Raw genomic sequence first — 25732 nt, forward strand, 5'->3', positions numbered from 1 at the left:
AGCAAAAAGGCATGAAGAATCTTGTCAGTAAAATCTTTTATTTGGTTTATATTTCAAATGTAATTTTAAAAGTTTATAAGCCAGGAAATTTGATAATATGAAAGCAAGGAGAAACTAAGTTGCACCATTTAGCTAAGCTCAGGGACAACATTCATTTATAATAAATCAAAAATTTGAGTTTTTCCATGCCATCAGTTGTACTTAAACATATCCATCATATTTCAGTTGCAAAAGATGGTGAAGAACTCAAGCTGAAGAGGTGTCTGCTGATTTTTGTTGCTTCGGTAAGAGCTTTTCACCTATAAAGGACACACAAAGAAGAGTTTTGAATTTTCTCAATGTACTTTTATAATTTTTAATAAACTTTTAATTGCAGAATCATTTTTGATTGATGGAAAAGTTGCAAAGATAGTACAGAGAGCTCTCAGGTATCCAGCACCCAATTTTCCTGTTGGTTAACATCTTACGTTACCATGGGAGGTTTGTCAAAATTAATGAACCCATACTGACACATTATTACTAATCAAAGCCCATACAATCTTCAGATTACTTGGTTTTTACCTACTGTTTTTTTCTGTTCCAGCATCTCATCCAGAATACCACATTACATTTAAATGTCATGTTCTCTTAGGCTCCTCTAAACTGTGACTGTTTCTCATCCTCTCTTTGTTTTTGATGACCTTGACAGTTTTCAGGAGGAGTAGTCAGGTATTTTGTGGAATGTGCCTCAGTTTAGCTTTGTCTGATGGTTTTCTCATGGTTAGACTGGAGTAATGAGGTTTTGGGAGGAAGACCACAAAGGTAAAGTGCCATTCTCATCACATCAAATCAGGGGTGCAAACTACCAGTATATTACCAGTGATGGTGACGTCGATTACCTGACACAACCTCGTTGTGTCAGGTTTCTCCAGTGTGGAGTTACTCCATACAGCATAGAGAGTGTACTTGCGTGCTGTACTTTTCATACTGTACTTTTTGGAAGGAAGTCACCATGCAAGCCCCCACTTCAGAGTGGGGAATCATGCCGCTCTCCTTGAGGAAGGAGTATCCACCTAAATATGTGGAGTTCCGTATGGCAGCTGTGTCTCTTCTCCCATACAGAAATTCTCAAAATTCCCAGTTTTCCCTGCTTTCAACACACATACTTTTCTTCAATTTTCAAATTTTATTCAATCATTTATGTTAGTATAAACTCATAAATATTTGACACTTTGGGTTATAATCTAACACGTCCTTATTTTATTCCTCAAAGTGTCCCAGTTTGGACTGTGGGGAGCTTTTCCAGTTGATTCCTACATCCTTTGTCTCAATCTATTTTAACGTAAATCATGTTGTTATTCCTTGCTCTTTCTCTCTTGTTTCTCCCCATTTCGATATCTGTGTATCTAAAGCTTTATTGCCAGTGAGTGATGTAGGGTCCAAGTTGATGAGGAGGAGTCAGGACCGCCAAGGTATTTTACTTCAAACCCATCTAAAGATTCAGTGAGATATTTTCCCTGAGGTTAAAGAAAACACTTGTGCTATCAGGACTCATTATCATCAATGTGTGGGTAGATATTTGATGTAAATTGTTTCATGCATTTATTTAAGTAAACAGTGTTGGAATGGTCTAACTCCCCATCTTTGCTTCTAGCCTCATCCTGTACAGTCTGTACTACATACTGCTATTAGATTAATATTTACTATTTTTAAATTTTATTTATTTTTATTTTTACTTTTTAGTAGAGATGAGGTCTCGCTATGTTGCCCAGGCTGGTCGCTGGTGGTGAACTCCTGAGCTCAAGTGATCCTCCCACCTAGGCCTCCCAAAGTGTTGGGATTATAGGTATGAGCCACTGTGCCCAGCCTTAGATTCATATTTCTAAAGTGTAGTTCTATTCATTTACTTCAAGCCTGCAATAACTTCCCAATTCCTACCAGGTCATTAGCTTAGTATTCGGACATTGCATGCTAAGGCCCCAATTCACTTTTTAAAATCTTTTATTTTTCGTTATTTTTCTACTTATGCCATATGTTCTAACCAAGTTGGACCTAAGTTCATATTTTCTCTTTTTTTTTTTGCCTCTCTAGTTTCATGAATATTGCTGATTAGAAGCAACATTTCATTTCTTTTCTTTTTCTTTTCCTTTTTTTTTTTTTTTTTTTTTTTTTGAGACAGGGTCTTATTCTGTTGCCCAGGCTGGAGTGCAGTGGTGTGATCATAGCTCACTGCAGCTTCTACCTCCCAGGCTCAAGTGATCCTCCCACCTCAGCCTCCCAAGTAGCTAGGGCTACAGGTGTGCACCACCACACCTAGCTAATTTTTGTATTTTTTGAAGAGACGGAGTTTCAACATGTTCCCCAGGCTAGTCTTGAACTCCTAGGTTCAAGCAATCCTCTTGCCTTGGCCTCCCAAAGTGCTGGGATCACAGGCGTGAGCCACTGCACTCAGCCTCCATTTCTATTAATTAAAACCACATCTTGAGTCAGTGATCCTCTGTTTGCCCCATCTAATTCACTTACGCCCTTGACCATCCTGCTGTGTGCCCTGGGAGGCGACCTGTGGACTACGGTGACACTTGGCTGCCCTCTGCCTTTCTGGTGGGTTCAGCCAACGGGAAACCCAGAAGGACATCCTAAAGTGAGGTCAGGGTACTTTTTCAGTTCTGTGGGTTGCCTCCGGCTGCTCAAAACCCTCTCTTGAGAGGATACTGTTTCTTTCAGGGCAGCCTTCTTCACACAGCTCTCTCCTTAAGGATTCAGGTAACTGCTCCCTCTTCTCCTCCCTGGGGCTGTTGCCAGGCAGATTATTACACCATGCCTTGTCATTTCCCTACAGTGCCCCACCCACACCTTTATACTTAGTCTTCATTAAATCCTTGAACTATCACAGTTTCAGTGCCATCAGTTTCTCATTGTGAACTAATACACACTTCCTCTTTAGAATTAAAAATCACTTCTTTCAAGAAACTTTCACTTATACATCTTATAAGATGTGATCTTTTCCTCCTCTGAACATAAAATATCACTTTGTCTATAGCCATTAATTGAATTCTGCATTTTAGTTAGGGGTTTGTCTAATCCCCCTTTTTTAGTATAAAGTCTATAATGACAGAGGGACCAGCTTATTCATCTTGCCCCCCAACCCCACCACAATACCTAACAGTAACTACCTAGTCTTAGATATTGATACATTGATACATTACTTGCAAAGACAATGTATACTTGATCCTAGATCCTTGATACATTACTTGCTAAGTAAATGAACATTTTTTTACATATCTCCCAAGAGTTATTTTTATTAACCTATACAGAGTCCTTATCACTTCAGGAAGGAAATTGGCTATTACAAAGAGTAGAAAAATTGTTTTCTTTCCATACTCAAGACATATTCTATAGGGGATGGAGTAAATCATGTTGATTTCTACTTAACTACATCCTCAATAGATAGTCCTGAGAAAAATTAGTTGAAAATGACTTGATTGAACTTCAGATGGTGAATTCCATATAACATTTCCAAACGTTCTAAATTCTATGTCCACCTCTTTCAAAGTTCAACTTCTCCAATAAGAGTTTTCTATTTAACCTCACCTTGCTATGATACATGCTTTATGCCACAATCAATCCAAATATCATATAGTATGTTATTTTCATTGCTCTTCTATTTTATAATTATTTACCAATTCCTTTTGTCAACTTGTTTGTCTTAGCAGGGAAAATGTTTTCTAATTCTTTTGTATCTCACCATACTCTGGTATTTTACAACTGGTAAGTGCTTCCTTAATAGATCACCAGAATTCTGAGAAGTTTAGAAAATTCACCATTCCTTTATTTACTAAATTATGGTTTCAAAGTATGGAGCTATCTTCTTCATAAGAAGAAATTAAAGCCAATCTTGATATTATGATAGCACTTCAGGAGACTTAAGAAATAGCTATTGCTGAATTATTCAAAACAATGAGTAATTGACAAAGTCATTAGTGATATTTCTAAAAACCCACATATTCTGAGAGGAATGTTTGCATTGACTCACCATCAGTTTTTAGAAAGCACGCATGGCTCTCCTTCTGTTGATATCTCTCTTGATTTGGCAAAGAGAACAATGAGGACAGCAAAGGGTTACCATATAGTCATCACAAATAGATCCCTGTTTGAAAACAAAAAAGGAATAAAAATATAAAATTCACCTATTTGGAATTAAGACTTGCCACATCTTGAAGAGAAGCAGAAGGCACTGCTCTTTAGGATTCAGAGTTTGGATGGATACATTTAGGAAATGTTACCTCGCTTTTTCATATAAATGTTGCCTCATTTTATGACAGAAAATATTTTTCTATACTTTACATTTCTGAAAATGTAAGAAGATGTCCAACCAAACTATCAAGTATGAGAGATAAATATCTTTAGGAAGTGGAATTTCAAAACTCTTTTCTCCTGGACCTCCTCTCTGTCACAGGAAGTTCATAGAGGATGTGCTCCACCAAAATGTGGGTGTAAACCAAGGAAGAGGAAGATATGGGATATAAGAAGCAGGAGTCTAAAATAGGAGAGAAGCTAATGGAATCTCCAGGGTCATGGTGAAGGGAGATCCCAGGATGAGAGCTAAGCACTAGGAATAATGGGCAACTAGTTCAAAAGGTAGTAGGACTGGAAGTGATTTCATCATGAAGATGAAAATGATAAAACATCTACATGTTGAAGGTGTTGGGAAGAGATTTAGAAAAGTGGCAAACAATTTGGAGTTAAAGGACTCATAAGTAAATGGAGGAAAAATACTAACAAAAAACTCAATAATTACTAATACCAGGAAAAACAAAATTGAGCAGGAAAAGCAATCATATTTACTACATGACTCAGCTCTGAAGCTGAATAAAACAAATATAAGTATCCTAATGTAAACACTGAATATGGAATTAACCATATAACTATATTAGAAAGAATGGGATGGGGGAGAGGGCACATGTGTGTGGTAGGGGGAGGAGGAGAAAACAGAACTAAATTCACATCTTCCCTAGTAGGAGGTTAACAGATAATGCCTCTAACTAAAAGTCAAGAAGTAGTAATACAAGTGTGTGATTTGGAGATATGGAGAAAAATTCCCAAGACATCAGCTCTAGGGAAGAAGTAAGGAAGAAACTTTTGGGGACTACTTTGTAAAATTAGATGATTTTAAAAACACTTTGTTTCAGGGTTTTGATAAATAAAAATATTAAAGCTGCATTAGAAAACAGTGGCATTTACATTCCTGGCATTTAATCGACTTGAAACTGAACACAGTCACGGGCAGGGCACGAGATGAACCCTAATCTCCATCGAGTGCAGGGTCTACAAACCATATCAAGCACTGATCTTAGAAGCAGTTTAGGGAGGGTCAGAACCTTGTAGCCACCAGCTCCATGACTTCTAAACTATAATTTCTAATCTTGTGGCTAATGTTAGTCCTACAAAGGCAATCTAGTCCCCAGGCAAAAAGGAGGTCTGCTTTGGGAAAGGGCTATTACCATGTTTGTTTAAACTATAAACTAAGTTTCTCCCAAAGTTAGTTCAGCCTACCCCCAGGAATGAACAAGGACAGCTTGGAGATTAGAAGCGAGATGGAGTCAGTTAAGTTAGATCTTTTCATTGTCTCGGTCATAATTTTGCAAAGGCAGTTTCACCACCTCAGTCTCCTGAAAAAGGGTTTCAGGCTAGGACTACAGGCATGCTGAACTGCACCTAGCTGAAACTATTTTATATTGTCACTTAAAAATATTTATCATTTTGTGAATTACAAAACAAAAATGCTTACTGACAGCACTTGTGAACAAAATTTAAAAATAATAAAAATTAAAACAATTTTAAATGCATGCTATAGATAATTTTCATGACGAATTGAAACACAGAACAATATTAAGTGAAAATAACAATCTAATCCCTTTCTACCCAATGTCATTACGAGAGATAAACTATTAATAATCTGCTGTGTATCCTCTTTCCTTAGCTTTTGTTCTATGCCTGTGACTCATATAAATACAGATTAGACGAAGATACAGCTATGAACATAGACATATAGAGTTTGGCATTTCAGGAGTTCTTTTGTGTTTTAAAAATGAGGTCATACTATCCCATAACTTATTTTTCCTACTTGATATATGATAGACAATACTGTAAGACATTTCTATGTCTTGTTTTATGTCCTTGAGAGCTAAATCTTGTGACCATATGGGGATACTTTCTTTTGGTTTCCACCATCCAGAGGACAGGAATTTGGGGGTTCATGTCATAGTTAGTCCAAAAAATTTTTCTTGAGCAGATAAAAGCCTTGTGAGCTTGAAATTGGCTTCTCTAGGCTCCTTCTGGAAAAAGCAGTAGAAATTGCTCAGTGCTATATAGCTCAGCAGCTAAGGCGTTATCTTTTTGGCAGTGGTGGCCTGGGTTCAATTGTTGGCTTCTGGAATGATTCCTTTCTGGTTTGTTATTTGTGTAACTTTGCCATTTATTGAGGTGTTTTTCCACCAATGGATAGCTTCTGATTTCCCCTCTTGGATTTTCCTTTCTCTGAACTACCTCGTGGAGATTATAAATCTTGTAAAAAAGAAACTGCTTGCCATGTCCTTGAAGAACCTAGGAGGTTACCTTTGGTAAAGTTCAGAAACCAGAAATATTGGCTGCTTGGCATGGCTAAAGTTGGGTAATAAGATATCTGAAAGGATTTATTTTTTAGAGAGTACTTTGTTAAAAGTCAGCTTAATTAAAAGTGGATAAACAAGCTATAGGTATATTTAAAAGGCCTTTATGTTTTTCTCTTCTTGGAACTTGTTTTTCTGAAAAAAGATTTTTTTCTTCTCAGTTGACTGAATTATTTTTCTCCATTTTTTTTTTTTTTTTTTTTTTTTTTTGGTCTTGTCATCCTTAAGGCACATGAGAGGCCCTAAGATAACTTCTGGTAGCCTAGGACTCATTGGGAAAAACAGAGGAGGCACCAGAGGCCGCGTTTTGGCGGGTGGCGGGGGGGAACACTGTTTTCCTCCTGAAACCCCAGGAATTGGATACAGCCAAAGTGGATAGATCCCTGTCAAAATCAAAGGCTCTGTTCTGTTTTGCATTGTGTTATCTGACGGTTTTGAGTTTGGGGGGTATCAGCAATCACTCTGCATTATGAGAGAGTTTTGGTGTGTAATAACTAGATAGGAAATATACTTTAAGGGGTGGTTAACAGTAGTATGGAGGGATACTTGACTCTTCACACTTGGATCAGAGAAGCATGCTCTTGGCCACCTGGAAGATAAGGCAACATCGTCACCCCTCACTGGGAGATGAGATCTCATGAGGATGGGCTGATTACAAAATGGGCTGATTGGCTTTGGGTTGCCTTGTAATGAAATGCACAGTCCGTAAAAGCACTGCACTGTCTTCTTCCGGAGTATTTCCCTCCCTTTGGGGATCCAGAAACTAGTATAAAATGGCATCTTTAACTTTGGAGATCTGTCTTTGCCTTCAGCTGTTTATTTGTTACTTATTTGGTCCTAGAAACGCATGCCCTCCCAGCTCCGTTCCTGCAAGGGCTCCACCCTGAAGCCAGTCATCCAATTAAGAAACTGGCAAAAGAAAAAATCTTACAAGTGCCCAATCTTCTGTCTGTCTGTCTGTATTTACATGTGAGGTGTGTGTGTGTCTGTGTGTCTGTGTATATGTGTGTGTGATGTTTATATATAAAAGAGCTCTGATTAATTGGCTTAGAAAAAAGGGCTTAAATAAAATATTTTGTCAGAAAAATAGAAACTTTAATGCCTTTTTGTTCACATGGTTTTAGTAATCTTTTGGAAATAAGGACAGTTTTAAAGATTATTGGTAAAATAAGTTGTCTTGAAAATGTAGACATTTGCCCTAAATTAAGGTCAGATATCAGATTTGCTAAATGCTTTAAGGTCAAACTGTTTCTTTGACTTTTGAAAATTGTTTGATTTACCTACTTTGGAGGCTTAGATAATATATAAGGCCTGGAGACATATAGAGAACCATGTCCGCTAGCTATGCTAAAAAGTCAGACCTTATCTTCATTTCTGTCTTAATGTCCTAGGCTCCACCCCAATACATAATTAAAATCTCTTACTTATCAGAGTTTTCACCAAAAATAAAAGTTGCTAAGAGTTAATATTGTAACATGTAATTGAGACCATTGGAGAAACAGTTTTAAAAAATACAAGATGTGTAGGGAACGTGTTTTTGGTAAAAGATTATAAGAAGGCATAGGAATATGGCTTTTGTTAAAGGGAATGTAATTTTGTCTAGTTCTGAGGGGTTTTTTTATTTTTTATTTTTTGAGATGGAGTGTTGCTCTGTCACCAGGCTAGAGTGCAGTGGCGCGATCTCGGCTCACTGCAACCTCCGCCTCCAGGATTCAAGCGATTTTCCTATCTCAGCCTCCTGAGTAGCTGGGACTACAGGTGTGCGCCACCATGTTCAGCTAATTTTCATAGTTTTAGTAGAGACGGGGTTTCACCATGTTGGCCAGGATGGTCTCAATCTTCTGACCCTGTGATCCGCCCACCTCGGCCTCCCAGAATGCAGGGATTACAAGCGTGAGCCACTGTGCCAGGCCCGAGGGTTTTAAAGATTGTCTTAACCTAAAAGAGTAACGGGACAAAACTAAAGGTTTAAGCAAAGTGAAAAGGGTTTGTAAAGGGTTGATCTTGTAAAACATTCTGTTAGTATAAACAAGTTGGCCAAGAGCTAAAAAAAATTATTTAGCATTTTTCCATAGGTTAAAACATTCAAATCATACCGACGTGGGGCCAGAATCTAGGCCCATGTGTCCAAATAACAGGATTTTCTTAGAAAATGGATCTGCTGTTTGATGGAAAATTATAAAGCGTTCTAAAAAGTTTATGAAAATCTTACCTTATGGTCAAATTAATTAAAACTGGATAGGTATATACAATTGTATGTAAAAACTAGCTTTAGCATTAAAGATGCACTAATGCAAACATGAAATTCGGTTTTCTTTTTCAAAGATGATTTTTATGTAATGTTAAAAGATAATGAAAGAGTTTTGTTTTCTCCTTTGGGTAAATGGCAGGGAAAAAAAGGAGGATAGAAAGAAGAGACAGATTCAGCTGGCTTCATGCTATCTTCACTGAGTCTTATTTAGAAAGCTAAGACTCCTCTGTTAGAATAAAGGTTTTGTTTTTTTTCTTTAATTTTTTTTTTTAGTTATTTTTGCCAAATGAATGACTTATGGTGACTTGGGATTCTATTTTGTGATATCTGGTGTTTTAAACCTTTGATATTTGACAAACTTTCCAAAATCAAATTATAAATTATGTCTCTTTCTAACCTAATATTTAGATATTAGGTCCTCTAAAGTCTTAAAATGGCTTATTTGGTACAAAAATCATACAGGAAGCATTGTTAAATATAAAATGACTTTCTTTGGTCTACATTCATGTAAATGTGTTATTGGTATATGTTCCAAAATTATATAAAACTGCTATAATTCTAATATGACTTAGTATATGTTAACAATAATAATTATAATGATTATGTTGAATGACTGTGTGCCACAGAAGTAAATTTCCTTGTCAATTGTGCCTTTAACTGTGGCTGCCCTAAAATGTCTTTGTCATCCACAGACAATTGTTTTCTCACTTTGGTCCTCTTTAAAAGATGACTTTATAATCAGTTATCACTTTTTTTTTTTTTCAGATGGAGTTTCATTCTTGTCGCCCAAGCTGGAGTGCAATGACCCAATCTCAGCTCACTGCAATTTACAAATTGAAGGTCTGTGGCAACCCTGCATCAAGCAAGTCTATGGGTGCCATTTTTTCCAACAGCGTGGGCTCACCTCATGTCTCTGTGTCACAGTTTGGAAATTCTTGCAATATTTCAATTTTTTTCATTCTTACTCTATCTGTTATGGCCGCCTGTGATCACTAGACTTTGATGTTACTATTTAATTATTTTGGGGCACCATGAACTACACCCATGCATATAAGATGGTGATATAGTTTGGATGTTGTCCCCACCCAAATCTCATGTCAAATGTAATCCCCAATGTTGGAGGTGGGGTCTGGTGGGAGGTGACTGGATCATAGTGGCAGATTTTCCCCTTAGTTCCAATAGTGAGTGAGTTCTCGTGAGATCTGGTTGTTTAAAAGTGTGTAGCACAGGCCGGGCGTGGTGGCTCACACCTGTAATCCCAGCACTTCAGAAGTCCAAGGCAGGCGGATTACAAGGTCAAGAGATCTAGACCATCCTGGTAAACATGGTGAAACCGGTCTCTACTACACACACACACACACACACACACACACACACACACAAAGATAGATGGGAGAGACAAGATTGCACCACTGCACTCCAGCCGGGTGACACAGCAAGACTCTGTCTCAAAAAAAAAAAGTGTGTAGCACCTATGTCCCCCTTCCTCCTGCTCCAGTCATGTGAAGTGTTGGCTCCCGCTTTGCTTTCTGCCATAATTGTAAGCTTCCAGATGACTCCCTAGAAGCAGATGCCACTATGCTTCCTATACAGCCTGTGGAACCATGAGCCAATTAAAGCTCTTTTCTTTATAAATTACCCAGTCTCAGGTACTTCTTTATAGCAATGCGAGAACGTTTTCTTTATAAATTACCCAGTCTCAGGTATTTCTTCTTTTTTTTTTGAGACGGAGTCTCACTCTGTCGCCCAGGCTGGAGTGCAGTGGCCCAATCTCCGGTCACTACAAGCTCTGCCTCCCAGGTTCACACCATTCTCCTACGTCAGGCTCCTGAGTAGCTGCGACTACAGGCGCCCGCCATCACACCCAGCTAGTTTTTTGTATTTTTAGTAGAGACGGGGTTTCACCTTGTTAGCCAGGATGGTCTCGATCTCCTGACCTCGTGATCCGCCCACCTTGGCCTCCCAAAGTGCTGGGATTACAGGTGTGAGCCACCGCACCTGGCCCGGCCCAGGTACTTCTTTATAGCAATGTGAGAACGGACTAATACCGACAGCAAATTTAATTGATAAATGTGTGTAGTCTGACTGCTCCACTGACCAGGTGTTCTGTTCTCCCATCTGTCTTCCTTTCCTTGGGCCTGTCTATTCCCTGAGACACAATAATACTGAAATTAGGCCAGCCAATAACCCTACAATGGCCTCTAAATGTTCAAATGAAAGGAAGAGTCCCATATCTCCTAATTAAATCAAAATCTAGAAATAATTAAGCTTAGTGAGAAAAACATATTGAAACCAGAGAGAGGCTGAAAGCTAGTCCTCTTGTGCCAAATGGTTAGCCAAGTTGCGAATGTAGTGGAAAAGTTCTTGAAGGAAATTAAACATGCTACTCCAGTGAACATAGAAATGATAGGAAAGCAAAACAACCTTATTGCTGATCTGGAGAAAGTTTGAGTGGTCTGAATAGGAGATCAAACCAGCCACAATATCCCATAAGTCAAAGTCTAATCCACAGCAAGGCCCCAGTGCTCTTCAATTCTGTGAAGGATAAGAGAGAGAAAGCTGCAGAAGAGGCTGGGCGCGGTGGGTCATGCCTGTAATCCCAGCACTTTGGTAGGCTGAGGTGGGCAGATCACAAGGTCAGGAGATTGAGATCATCCTGGCCAACATGGTGAAAACCCGTCTCTACTAAAAATACAAAACAATTAGCTGGGTGTGGTGGTGCGCACCTGTAATCCCAGCTACTCGGGAGGCTGAGGTAGGAGAATCGCTTGAACCCGGGAGGCGGAGTTTGCAGTGAGCCAAGATCATGCCCCACTGCACTCCAGCCTGGCGACAGAGCAAGACTCCATCTCAAAACAAACAAACAAACAAACAAACAAACAAACAAACAAACAAAAAAGAAAGCTGCAGAAGAAAAGTCTGAAGCTAAAATAGGTTGATTCATGAGGTTGAAGGAAAGATGTCATCTCCATAACATAAAATCACAGGGTGAAGCAGCAAGTGCTGGTAGAGAAAGTGTAGCAAGTGATCCAGAAGGTCTAGCTAAGATAATTAATGAAGGTGGCTACACTAAAAAACAGATTTTCAATGAAAATGAAACAGCCTTACTGGAAGAAGATGCCATCGAGGAAAGTTATAGTTAGAGAGGAGAAGTCAGTGCCTGTCTTCAAAGCTGCCAAAGACAGGCTGACTCTCTTCGTAGGAGATAATGCAACTGGTGACTTAAGTTGAAGCCAATGCTTATTTGCTATTTGCAAAATCCTAGAGCCCTTAAGAATTATTCTAATCACTTCTCTTTCCCCCACCCCATGAAAAAAACCAAAAAGAATTATGCTAAATCTGCCTTTGCTCTATAAATGGAACCACAAAACCTCATGACAGCACATGTGTTGACAGCATTGTTTACCAAATATCAAGCCCACTACTGAAACCTATACTCAGAAAGAAAGATTATTTTCAAAATATTACTGTTCACTAACAATGTACCTAGACATCCAAGAACTCTGATGCATACAAAGAGATTAATGTTGTTTTCATGCCTTCTAAAAGAATACTTATTCTGCAGCCAATCAAGGAGTAATTTTGATTTTCAAGTCTTATTATTAAAAGAAAAATATTTTTGAAGGCTGTAGCTACCATAGACAGTGATACCTCTGATGGATCTAGGGAAAGTAAATCAAAAATCTTGTGGAAATGATTAATAATTTTATATTTCATTAAGAATATTCATGATTCCTGGCCAGGCATGGTGGCTCACAGCTGTAATCCCAGTATTTAGGGAGCCAAGGCAGGCGGATCACTTGAGGTCGGGAGTTCGAGACCAGCCTGGCCAACATGGTAAAACCCCATCTCTACCAAAAAATAAAAATAAAAAATTAACTCCATGTGGTGGTGCACATCTACAGCCCCAGCTACTCGGGAGGCTGAAGGGAGAATCGCTTGAACCTGGGAGGGGAAGACTGCAGTGAGCCAAGATGGTGCCACTGAATTCCAGCCTGGGTGACTGAGTGAGACTCGTCTCAAAAAAAAAGAGAAAGAAATAAAGTGGTTTCTTGAGATGGAATCTACTCCTGGTGAAGATGCTGTGACCATGGTTGAAATAACAACAAAAGATTTAGAATATTCTGTAAGCTTAGTTGATAAAGCCATAACAGGGTTTGAGAGGACTGAATCCAATTTTGAAAGAAGTTCTGTTGTAGGTAAAATACTACCAAACAGCATAGAAATCTTTCCTTTCATGAAAGGAATGGTCAGTTGGTGAGGCAGACTTCATTGTTGCCTTATTTGTTTTTTGTTTTTGTCTTGTTTTGTTTGAGATGGAGTCTTGCTCTGTCGTCCAGGCTGGAGTGCTGAGGCATAATCTGGGCTCGCTGCAGCCTCTGCCTCCTGGGTTCAAGCAATTCTCCTGCCTCAGCCTCCCAAGTAGCTGGGATTACAGGCACCTGCCACCATGCCTGACTAATTTCTGTATTTTTAGTAAAGAGGGGTTTCACCATGTTGGACAGGCTGGTCTCTAACTCCTGACCTCAAATGATCAGCCTTCCTGGGCCTCCCGAAGTGCTGAGATTACAGGTGTGAGCCATCACACCCAGACCATTGTTGCCTTACTTGAAGAAATTGCCACAGTCAACCCAACCTTCAGTATCCAGCACCCTGGTCAGCAGCCACCAACACTGAGACAAGACCCTCAACAGGCAAAAACATTATGAATTGCTAAAGGTTCAGATAGATTATTATTAGTATTTTTTAGCCATAAAGTATTTTAAAATTAAGGCACATATGTTGGTTTTCGAGACACAATATTATTGCATACTTAATAAACTATAGTGTAGTATAAACATACCTTTTATGTGCACTGGGAAACCAAAAAATCATGTGACTTGCTTTATTGCAATATTCGCTTTGTTGTGGTGATCTGGAACTAAACCTGTATATCTGAAGTTTGCCTGTTTATATATGTGCATACACACACACATGCACACAAGCACACACACATCCACTCCCAATCTTATTGGTTCTGTTTCTAATGCACTTAGGAGAACCCTAAGTAATACAATCTCTCACCTACAAAAAGTGGAGTTGGTGTAATGGAAAGTGTATGAATGGACAGTTAGAACTGAGTATTGACTCTTTCTCTACTATTATCTTTGAGGGAATTACTCTACCTCTTAAAACTTTAAAGTTCTCATCAGCAAAACGTTGTGGACCTACCCGCTTTGCAGAGATGATGTGAGAATTAAGTGAGATAATACATGTAATGCATCTGGGGCACAGTAGATCCTAAATAATCCTCTTCCATTGTATGACATCCATTGCAAATATGAGTTATTTATTTTCTCAGGTTTTCAACAGAAACCTAGAAGGAGGCCACATAACCAGAAGATCTGTTGCTACAACTGAATGCAAGATTGCACATGCTAGGGAACTCTTATCAATCAATTTCAGAAGATGCATACATCAAATGATCTCTAGGTTTATAATAATTGTTTTGAATGTGGTTGCAGATTTGAGTGAGATGGTATGGTAACAGACTCACAGGGATGCCATATCGGGTCCTGTAGAGAGTCCTCATTGCGACGCTCGTTCCACACAGACAGCATTCGTTCATATCAGCTGCAACTTGACACCCAAGGCATGGGAAACAAAACGTGCCACAGAGACCTAGACACATGAAACCAGGGGTACACGTTACTCCACTCTGCCCCTGCCACAGCTGAAAGTTTAGCTTGCTTTCACAAATGGCAGTCCAAGTCACGAGGCCTTGGCCACGTAGCCTGCTGCTAAGCCCATCTTCAATGTTTCTGTTTAGCTTTGCATCAGTTTCTCCCTCCACACGCAAATCATTTCAGGAATGACCACGCCTTTGTAAAGTATATCATTCTTGTCATAGCTCTGCCTTCATTCATTGTTCATTTTCCAGACATTATCCTCAGTACTGACAGTGCCCCTGGCTCAAGTCTAGTAGTGAAGGCAGATCATAGGGAAAGTTCTCCAACAGAAACGTGTTTAAAATGCCAACAGGTCACCCAGAAAAATGGGGCCTACAAGGTCCTGAGTAGGAAATGCTGTTTGAGCTGACTACTGAAGGATGATGAGATGTTTTAAAGGTGGACAAAAAGGAAAAGAGCCTCTTCGAGGTAATCTGGCATATCCTGGCAAAGGCTAGTGTTCATTCAATACGGCTGGAGCCCTGGGATGGGATGAGGATTTAGCTGTGGGTTGAGGCAGGTTGGGGAGCAGATGATGAAAAACTCTGAGTGTTAAGAGTGCGTCATGAGAGCTATGAGGAACCACTGAAACATTTTAAGAGGGGAGAATAATTTCATCAGATCTACATTTAAGAAAATGTGCTACTAAGCAATTAAGCTTTGATTGGAACTTGTGTATTCATTTAATTGGGTAATAATAATACTAGCGGTAAGAGGGTTAACATGTTCATCTTTAGAGAGTTTCACCAATGTGATCTAATTCTTACTTTGATTTGCAGATGTTGAACTGGTGTCCTGAGAAGCTTAAGTCATCACTCCAGACAATGAGAGTGAAAAAACTAACCCAATTGTTTTATTCCCTAGGTAATTTTCCCTTGCTATGTTACTGAGTGTGTAATTCTTTTTTTAATTTTTATTTTATTTATTTATGATGGAGTCTTGCTCTATTGCCAGGCTGGAGTGCAACGGCACTCTCGGGTTCAAGCAATTCTTCTGCCTCAGCCTCCTGAGTAGCTGGGACTACAGGCACCCGCCGCCACACCTGGTTAATTTTTGTATTTTTTAGTAGAGATGGGGTTTCACCATATTGGCCAGGCTGGTCTTGAACTCCTGACCTTGTGATCTGCCCGCCTTGGCCTCCAAAAGTGCTGGGATTACAGGTGTGACCCACCACACCCAGCCTGAGTGTAATTCTTAACACATTCAAAGTTCAATTTCAGGCCAGGCATGGTGGCTTATGCCTGTAATCCTAGCAATTTGGGAGGCCGAGGCGGGTGGATCACTTGATGTCAGGAGTTTGAGACCAGCCTGGCCAGCATGGTGAAACCTCGTCTCTACTAAAATTACAAAAATTAGCTGAGTGTGGTGGTGCACGCCTGTAACCCCGGCTACTCGGAGGCCAAGGTAGGAGAATCACTTGAACTGGGGAGGTAGACATTGCAGTGAGCTGAGATCGCACCACTACATTCTAGCCTCGGTGACAAAGTGAGACTCTGTCTCAAAAAAACAAAAAGAAAAAACAAGGTTCAATTCAACTCTCATTCAAAGTCAATTTCAACTGTCAAGTTAAAGGATAATGTATTTTATTTTCTTGTCTTAGAGTACTATGTGGACCAAGGCAAGCAAATAGACTTCAGAGCAAGTTTTCTGTAGGTGGGTGTGTTTGTTTCTTGGTCATTATTGAGAACTAAGCACCTTGCTCCTCTCTGCAACGCCCATCTCACCCCAAACTTCCTTTCCTGCAAGTTCATTTAGAGAGATCTCGAAGTAAGAGATCTTTTAGAGAGATCTTATAAAAAGAAAACAGGCTGGGCGCGGTGGCTCAGGCTTGTAATCCCAGCACTTTGGGAGGCAGAGGCTGGCGGATCACCTGAGCAGGAGTTCAAGACCAGCCGGGCCAATATGTTGAAACTCTGTGTCTACTAAAAATACAAAAATTAGCGGGGCATGGTGGCAGGCGCCTGTCATCCCAGCTACTCAGGAGGCTGAGGCAGGAGAATCTCTTGAACCCGGGAGGCAGAGGTTGCAGTGAGCGGAGATTGTGCCATTGCACTCCAGCCTGGGGGACAAGAGTGAGACTTCGTCTCAAAAAAAAAAAAAAAAAAAAAAAAAAAAAAAAAAAAAAAAAAAGAAAGAAAGAAAGAAAAAGAAAACAAAGCAGTCAGAGATTTTTTTTTTCCTCAGTGACAAGCTAATTGCCACAGAATTCTTTATTCTCAGGTGTGTAAAAAACCTAAATATATGAATGAAAATAGTTCTTCTCTGAACGCATATGGAAACCATGAATGAAAACTATCCCCTGGGTACTGGACACAACGTAACTATAAAATAATGAGGTTAATTTATATGTTGCAAGAATAGTCTTTCTAAAAAATCAAATTCAACTTGGAATTTTTAAATTAATGTAAGGTCTATTTAGTCAGGCCAGACCTGCTCGTTGTTAGAATCAATCAGCTCTTTCGCTATTATCTTAACCCAGAACTTATTTTAGGAATAAGACTGTTCTTTGAAGGATTGGAGAAAAATTAACTTATCGCTATGGAGGCTTTTTTTTTTTTTTTTTTTTTTTTTTTTTTTTGCTAAACATACCATTGCCTGACATGCAGAGTGCCTGTAGTAAGTTAGAAACTTTTCCTACACGATAAGGGAGGAATAGGGGAAGGGTTTAGTTATTGGTAATTCACCTCGATATCAATTAAGGGACTTCTTTTCCCACACTTACAGACTCCGCAGTCGCTGAAGCAGTCACACATGCTTGTCTGCCAGTTGGAGTTCTGGGGTGCCAGACCGACTCCAGGTTGGGTCACAACGACCACCGGCGCCTGAGATTGCATTTTCAGTGCTGGGTCTTAAAAGCAGTGGACTGAAAAGTCAAAGAGTGGTGTTAGAGATCTCGAGGTTGCTCTTGAAAGCCCACGTTAGGGCAGGATGCTGAGGCAGTGTAGAGGAAGTTGCTTTATTTGAAGAACAGAATTTCTGTCTCCACCCCTCACAAGATAGAGGCCGTGCAGGTGGGAGGAAGGAATTCACCGAACTGGGCCGGGCGCGGTGACTCATGTCTGTAATCCCGGCCAAGGTGGACGGATCATTTGAGGTCAGGAATTCGAGACCAGCCTGACCAGTATGGCGAAACCCCGTCTCTACTAAAAATGCAAAAAATTAGCCAGGCTTGGTGGCGTGTGCCTGTAATTCCAGCTACTCGGGAGGCTGGGGCAGGAGAATCGCTTGAACCGGGAAGCTGGAGCTTGCGTTAAGCCGAGGTCATACTTCTGCACTCCAGCCTCGGCGACAGAGTGAGATTCCATCTCAACAAACCCCCCAAAACAAAAACCACAGAATTCTCCGAACTGGGAAGGTGAACAGTTGCTTCTCGTGGGGTAAGGGAGCGGAACAGTGTTGCTCATGTACTGTTTTTAGACAGGTACCTGGTATCCACACAGGTAGCGAAACAAATGAGCAACCTGTGATCGTGGCCGAAAGTAGTGAATTATGGAAAATAACATTATCTAAAACGGCATCATCCTAAACTTTTGTGTATATCCCCCCACTTCTTGCTCCTAATTTATTATTTTTTTTTGGACTGATTTCCTATGAGCAACCATTTCCAGTCTTCCTACTTCCTGACTTGTCCTTCACTTCATATTTACTGGGAGCCTGCAATCCTGTGTCAGCGCTGGCCTGACGGACGCTGCTGTGTGGTACGGGCAGTTTATTTAAGAAGTACATTTGGTAAGGTTACTCCTCATTTCTCTACATCATGAGAGGCAGTGTAGGGTCATGGAACATGAATTAGATTAGGAGCGAGAGAGTGTTTGCCCAAGTCTTAGTTTCTGAAACTGTGATCTTTGACTCATCATTTAACTAGTCATTTAAATGTCCACTTATTAATCTGTAAAATGAGGTTTCTGACCTACCCACCTTACAGGCTCATTCTAAAGAATTTGTCTTTAAATACAAATACCATGAACTGTATTCAGAATAGCTGAAGCTTATTTTAAATGTATTAGATGTGCCCTTCCATATACATTAAAGTGGTTATGGCTTCTGCTTGATTTTTTTTTTAAATGTACCATAATAGCCGTTCACTGCTTTTTTACACTAGAAGAGTGAGGCGGACCCATCCTTGGATCCCACAGCAAACAAGATTTTCTGCAAAAGAAGGTTCCAGTAAGTGAACAAAAAACCGGAGGGGTCGGCTGAGCCGATCATTCAGGGCGTGCATGATCCGCGGGTGTGTGTGTGGCGGCGGCGGAGTCCCCGTCTAGGGGCAGAGCCGTCGGGTGATGGACTAGGCGAACGTGTGTCTGGCGGCCGCTGTCTTCCGGCCTCTTCCAGGCAGGAGGATCGGGGAGGCGGAGAGCCCCCCTGGCTCCTCCCCAGTTGCAGGGACAGGTCTGAAGCAGGGGCTTCAGGAGGCGGGGAGTGGGTGGGTGGGCTTCTTACCTTCTCCGCCCGCTCTGCACTCGAGAAGGGGACTGTGAGCGGCAGCTGCGCTTGGGGCTCTTCGATCACCAGCCCCCGCACTACGTCTCCCGCCAGAGCCGCTCTGGGACCCCTGGGTCTCCTCTGCTGGGACCAGACCTGCCTGCCGGTGAATTCTTAGAGCAGCCCGCGCAGAATCCATCCCAAGGAGACCGCCCATTGTTGCTGGCGCAATCAGGGAACGGCGCCTGCGGATGGCTGCCCTCGGGGGACCACTCACCCGGGCGGCGCGCCGCTGGGGACTCGGCGTGAACCGGGCAGCGGGCGCGCGGTCTCGGAGCCCAGCCCCACCTGCAGGCACCAGGAGCCGCAGCGCTGGGCAGGGCTGGCGCCGCTGCCTCCCGGGCACCTGCCACTCTGTCGCTCCGGGCGCCCAGGCTCACCGGGCGTTTGTTTCTAAATTATAGAAAGTTTTTATCAGATGGTATGGGCTGAGCAACGCTGGGATCGGAAAGTAAGACAAGAAACTATCACCCACCCCCTCCCCCGCCCGCTGATTTGAATGCTTATTAGATGGACCCTGGATTCTAGTCCTGCTGTACATGACCACAATGTAAGAGGAAGCAATCACAGCCCTCTAGACACACTCATGCCGCCAATCTCATGAAATAAAAGGTAAGGACCTTGCAATGATTCCGTTTTTGTCACTCACCCCTTTTACAGTAATTAGCTTGGCTTTGGGAAAAGTAAGTCCCAAATCCCCAACACTGAGGGTAAGCTCCACAAAGGCAGGGAATTTTGTGGGCCAAGTTCACCGAGGTTTCTCAAAATCTTAGCTCGGGACCTGGTACATAGGAGGAGCTCACTAGCGGCCCCGTCACCACGCTCTCTGCTTCTCGGCTGGCTGAGGCCATGCGTGATGCAGGCTCCAGATGGTGCACAGCAAACAAGGACGAGAGCCCAGCCCTGAAAACGCAAACAAGGCTAATGTTTCACCTGACTCTTCAGACCTCTACAGATGGGGCCCAGATCTTCCCTAAATCCCAACTCCAGTACTAACATGGTCGAAACCATATTTTTGGGTGATGGCTTCCCACATTTGGAATCTTGGGGGAAGCAGCATTACAGGAAATGCTAGAGAATATGTATTCTAATTTCTTATGCATTTCATCTTAATTGTCAAATACCAGAAAAAATATGAAATGCTAATTATCAGTAATGTCAAGTGGTTATCCCTAGGTGATTGGCTGATAGACTCTTTTTTGTTGTTTTGTGATAAAGTCTCTCTATTGCCCAGGCAGGAGTGCAATGGCACGATCATAATTCACTGCAGCCTGGAACTCCTGGGCTCAAGTGATCCCCCCACCTCAGCCTCCTGAGTAGCTGAGATTACTGGCGTACACCACCATGCCTGGCTAATTTGTTTTCCTTTTCTGTAGAGATGGGGGTCTCACTATGTTGCCCAGGCTGACCTTGAGCTCCTGGCCTCAAGTGATCTTCCTGCCTTGGCCTCCCAAAACACTGAATTACAGGTGTAAGCCACCACCCATGGCCGATAATTTTTTTTATACTTAGCATTTATTTCTTTTACAAGCAAAACAAGAAATATCCTTTTCAGAAACGAAAAGCAAATCCACTGACTAGAAAAAAAAAAATTTAAGGGGGCATACCAAGCCAGGTACGGTGGCTCATGCCTGTAATCCTAGCACTTTGGGAGGCCGAGGCGGGTGGATCCTGGGTGACAGAGCGAGTCTCTGTCTCCAAAAACAAAAACAAAAAACAAAAAACAAAGGAGGGGCATGTCATACAAATGATACTATAGCTGTTTGTATTTTTTTTTTCCCTCTTGGCCCCTAGCCAACGCTTGGCACGAAACTGGTATTCAATAAATAAAGATGATCCTACAACTCTTTCAGAGGAAAAACATGTTCATTTTACACCCTTATTTTTTCAAGAAGGCTATATTGTGATTTTTAATACAATAACAGCAATCTGAAGATTTCAGAATAAAAACCACCCTGCAATGATCTAATTGTTTCTCCTTTACCTGACTGTCTTTACTTAGTGTACGGCATATGTGTTTGTGTATTCAATGTGGCTAATGTTAGACTTCATAGCAGTTTGAGTCCTGAACATTTTCTGAGTGCCTTTGAAATCCACTCAGTGGCCATCTCTATATTCTGTACCAAGCAGCTGTATCGGCCTGGCGCGGTGGCTCACATCTGTAATCCCAGCAATTTGGGAGGCTGAGGTCGGGAGTTCAAGACCAACCTGAACAACGTGGAGAAACCCTGTCTCTACTAAAAATACAAAATTAGCTGGGCGTGGTGGTGCATGCCTGTAATCCCAGCTACTTGGGAGGCTGAGGCAGGAGAATAGCTTGAACCTGGGAGGTGGAGGTTGCGGTAAGCCAAGATCACGCCATTGCATTCCAGCCTGGGCGACAGAGCGAGACTCCGTCTCAAAAAAAAATTAAAAAAAAAAAAATATATATATATATATATCAACTGTATCTCAAATATCCATTTGCTAACTGCCAGTTAGTTTGTGTGAACATTTACTTCCTCCATGTAGTAGCCTCAACAGTCTTTAGCCCAACAGTCAACATTGTATGTTTCTGTTTCCTTCACTACTTTTGTACTTTTGACTTCCTCTTTTGAATGTGGGAGATTGCAGGGACCCAGGTGCTTCTGTGAATATTAGCACTAGGAACTGGTGCAGAATGGGGGGCCCCAGGAGTTTTCTGATGCTATTATAAGTTCCTCTCTAGTGCAGATTACCTATATTGGTGGAGAAGTCTACTCGGCTTATCCCTGCATAGAAGAGTAGTCCTAAAGGGAATTGCTCTCCAGGACTTCCATCTGTCACTTCCAGCTTATTCTAAAAAGGGTCTAATAACTTCTCCTGTGAGATACCTTATTCAAAAAAATACCTTCCTGATAGTTATAAAACTGAGATGAGAAAGCAAACACACTCATTTGTATGTGCCTCTGTGATCATTTAAAAATTCAAGGTATCTTTTAAGTTACAACAAAGGTAAAACAGAAACAAATGTAAAATTGTTGCTTGTTCCAAACAACCACAATTCTCTTTGCTTTAGCCATGACATCTTTACCCTTAGCCATTCAAGGTAAAAGGTCAACAGTAAGTGGAGAGAAAATTTCCTTGAAAATCTAGAATTTCTAGGACCTTAGGTACCAGCTTGTCTCCTTAGTTCAGTGGTCCTCAAAGGTTACTATTAGTAAAACCACTTGGACAGCTCTTTAACCTGTAGATTCCCAGACACTGCTCAGAGATTGTAACTTAGATAGAATGAGCTAGGGTTGAGGAATCTGTACAATGTAGAATTCTACACACTGTTCAGACATTGTGATTTAGATAGAATGAGTTAAGGTCTAAGAATCTGTAATGCGCACCTGCAGGGCTGCTGCCCTTATGCCATAGGATTTTGTCCTGTGAAATAGGAAAAGGTGGCCTTTCTCACAGACATGGCTTGGTGAGCATGTAGCTGCTCCGGTGAGAATTCGAAAAACAGTCTATCTTTCTCCAGGGTGGTGAAGCCCATGCTAGGCCCTCCCGCATTCCCAGGAGCACATTTCAAACTAGCTCCTCTCTCTTCAGGTGCAGGCATGTGAAGTATCCTGGGCACTTCACTAGATTCTAATGCCAGTGGCCCTGCAGAGCACACTTTGTAACCCACGGCCAGTGGCGTTATTTTTCTTCTGTTACTAATAACTACAGATCCAATTTAATTCAGCAAATATTTTATTGAGTGCCGGGATGTGTAAAAGTCTTGTGCTGGATTTGGTAAGGGCTAAGGAGATGCCTGAGGTTTCCTTTCTGTGGCCAGCAGTTCTACCCATTGCGGGGTGACCACACAGCTGTTTTGTTCTATACCATCTTTAACCCCACAGGAGCAGACAGAGTGATAAAAAAATTGGCAGGGGCCACCTTGGAAAATGCAGGAAAAGTAGAGGCAGGAGGAAGTGAAATGGGAATCTTGGTGGGCGAGCTTGGGAGAATGAGACTAGAATACCTTTCTTTAGGAAGTTCTTTCTGTGGAATGGTCTCAATGTCAGGAAATCTTGCAGTATTTGGTTCATATTTTAAACATCTTAATTTTAGCTATTAGTTAAGAATCAATCTTGTATTTGTCTCTCCTTTCTATGAGCACCTCACTCCTGAGGACAGCCCACTATCTTATTAAAATACATTAATATTAATATAATACATGATATTAATTACAGTAATATTAATACATATTATTAATATTGATTAATCCAGACACGATATATTATTGAGATTTTTCTCTTCTTCCTACTGTTTATTGATGTTAAATTTCATTTTTTTTGCTTTGATTGAAACATTTCCATTTCATAATCTCTCCATCTCTCTTTATACGTATTAATGAAGCACCAGAATTTAATTTTGAAGCATTCTAGTCTGTTTTTCTTACTTTCATAGTGAGAATTCAAGGATTCTTATAACTCATTAGCTAAATCTACAAAATTCCATATCTTGTTTCTAAATATTTTAAATGGATAAAATAGAATATTTGTAAAGCAGAAAGAAAGTAGACCAGCATAAGTCAACATGCATACATATTGAAATAAAGAGTGAAATTAATGATCATGTTACTAAATACAATATATATAATACGTGTTTGCTGCAGACAGCAGCAGTTGATGAGGATTCAAGGCTGGGATCTTATACTACTTTGAAAAGCCTGGCATTTGGCAAAATTGTTGAATTTGACTAAATGTATAAATTTAAAGCAATTAGATAAGAAACCCTTAGTCTTTTAGCTGAAACTCAAAATATAACATGCCAAGAAAAAACAAGAAGATCAAATAACTTTTAAAGAAAGCTTTTTTTTTTTTCAATGCTAAGTTTTTAAAAGAAGTTCTTACTTGTACTTACAATTAGTAAATAAGGTTCAGAGGAGGAAATGTCTTGTGTCCTGGGAGAGAATCTCACCACAAATGAAAACTACTGAAAGGGGAGAGGCAACTGTGTTTCTATCGCAGTGCATAGTACAAAGAACAGTTTCAGACGCTCTCATTGGCCAGCGTAATCCAGCAGAAGTGGTTTCAATGTGTGTTTCTCTTATCTGGAGAATGAATATATCTCTTGCCAAATAAGGTGTGTTCCTTTTCCTATATTGTGTTAGGTACACTGATCTGTCTTTTCGGTGGGGAAAGAATTTAATTCATTATATAGTTTGATTGGTTTTACATGTCTGGCAGAGCTTACTGTTTTTGTGTGTGTGTGTTTGTTTTTTGTTATCTTTGTGGGGAAAAAAGATCATTATTGTTTCAGATTATATAGTAGTTGGCATCTCAAGTACCCTTTAATGGTATGAGCTTACAGATACTGAATATTAAAATAGGCCAAGCATTTCAATGATTCGTTGATGACTTTGATAGGCCTTGTTTTTCCAATTTTAGAAGTGAGGAAACAAGCTCAGATCCTTGAGTTGATTTTCAGAGGCCACACAGCTAACAAGTTACTCACTTAGGATTTTAGCTTATGTCAGCTCAGCTCCAAACTATGGCTCTTTTTAGAACGTTACTTCCAATGTCTTTGTACCTTTTTAATTAGTCTTCTTCTTATTGGTGGTATTACTATTTGTTTCTTTTGAAATTTTTGTTCATAGTCTTTGAATTTCTGATTCCATTGTTTAAATTGTCAAAAGACAAAATTACAACAAATTTAGTTTAGAAGATGTAATTGCCTTTAATTTGCAATTCTAGAATCAAGCAACACATCATTCTATAAAATAGAATGAATGTTCTGGTGAGCTAAGCAGAGAAGTTTGACTTTATAAACAGAAAAGGGCTGAAGAAAGCAGAAACAGAGAAAACAAGCTAGATGGGTTGTTTCAAAGTTACTTTCCTTATAAGACTAAAACAGAGAGGACTTCCTTACAACACTGACTCAGGTTGACTGCAATCTCCTGTTTTTCTGAAAACTGGCCCATTTCAAAGTTCAGTTTGATTATATGTCACTTAGCACAAGTGACTCCATTCTGGTTTGGTCTGATCTTCTGGGGCCTAAAGCAGGAGGCTAGTCCATAACAATGGCCTCTCATAAACTTTGTTTAACAAAACCTTTCAGAAATGAGAGTTGGCTGGCACAGTGGGAGTCCCAGGCGGAGGACTGCTTAAGGTCAGAGTTCAAGACAAGCCTGGGCAACACAGTGAGACCCTGTCTCTGAGAAAAAAAAAAAATTAAAAAATTAGCCAGACATGATGGTAGGTGCCCATAGGCCTGTAGTCCCTGCTACTTGGAAGGTTGAGGCAGGAGGATTGCCTGAGCCCAAGAATTTGAGGTTACAGTGAGCTATGTTGTGTCACCACACTCCAGCCTGAGTGACAGCAAGACCATGTCTCTAAAAAAAAAAAAAAAAAAAAAAAAAAAAAAATTAAGAAATGAGAGTGGCCAGCTTTCCTATCATTCACTCTGAAGTTTTTCCCTGTCATTCACTCTAAAGTTCTTGGGGATGGGAAATCTTTCCCACTAGAACAAGGCTATTGTGTGGGGTTGTACAGTGAGAATATGTGGCATTATGGCAGACTCTTAAGTGCTTAGAGTCCCTTTTCAGTCCCAATTCCTAGCTGCCATCTGCTAGCCACTTAACATTTCTACGCCTCAGGTTCCTTGTCAAATGAGGGTAATAATTGCACCTACCCCACAGAATTGCA

At 40.6% G+C, this 25732-nt stretch overlaps 1 protein-coding gene across 5 annotated transcripts; it reads right to left on the reverse strand.

Moving 5' to 3' along the window:
* Positions 1-19: 19 nt before the first annotated feature.
* On the reverse strand, positions 20-24092 carry PLAC8 (placenta associated 8). 5 transcript variants are annotated; one of them, XM_007999102.3, is made up of 7 exons: positions 23949-24002; positions 19309-19484; positions 19050-19191; positions 17329-17469; positions 14435-14559; positions 4013-4126; positions 20-299 (listed from the first exon to the last, which is right to left on the reverse strand). In XM_007999102.3, exons 4-6 carry the CDS (start codon positions 17438-17440, stop codon positions 4022-4024), a joined length of 342 nt encoding a protein of 113 aa, XP_007997293.1. In that variant the 5' UTR covers positions 17441-17469; positions 19050-19191; positions 19309-19484; positions 23949-24002; the 3' UTR covers positions 20-299; positions 4013-4021. The 5 variants fall into 5 exon arrangements, with proteins under 5 accessions (XP_007997293.1, XP_007997291.1, XP_007997288.1 ...); XM_007999100.2 differs by lacking the exon at positions 19050-19191 and having other exon boundaries at positions 23949-24092; XM_007999097.3 differs by lacking the exons at positions 19050-19191; positions 19309-19484 and having other exon boundaries at positions 23949-24053.
* Between the last annotated feature and the right edge of the window lie 1640 nt (positions 24093-25732).

Source organism: Chlorocebus sabaeus, chromosome 7, assembly GCF_047675955.1.
Source record: "Chlorocebus sabaeus isolate Y175 chromosome 7, mChlSab1.0.hap1, whole genome shotgun sequence".
NCBI classification, from domain to species: Eukaryota; Metazoa; Chordata; class Mammalia; order Primates; family Cercopithecidae; genus Chlorocebus; species Chlorocebus sabaeus.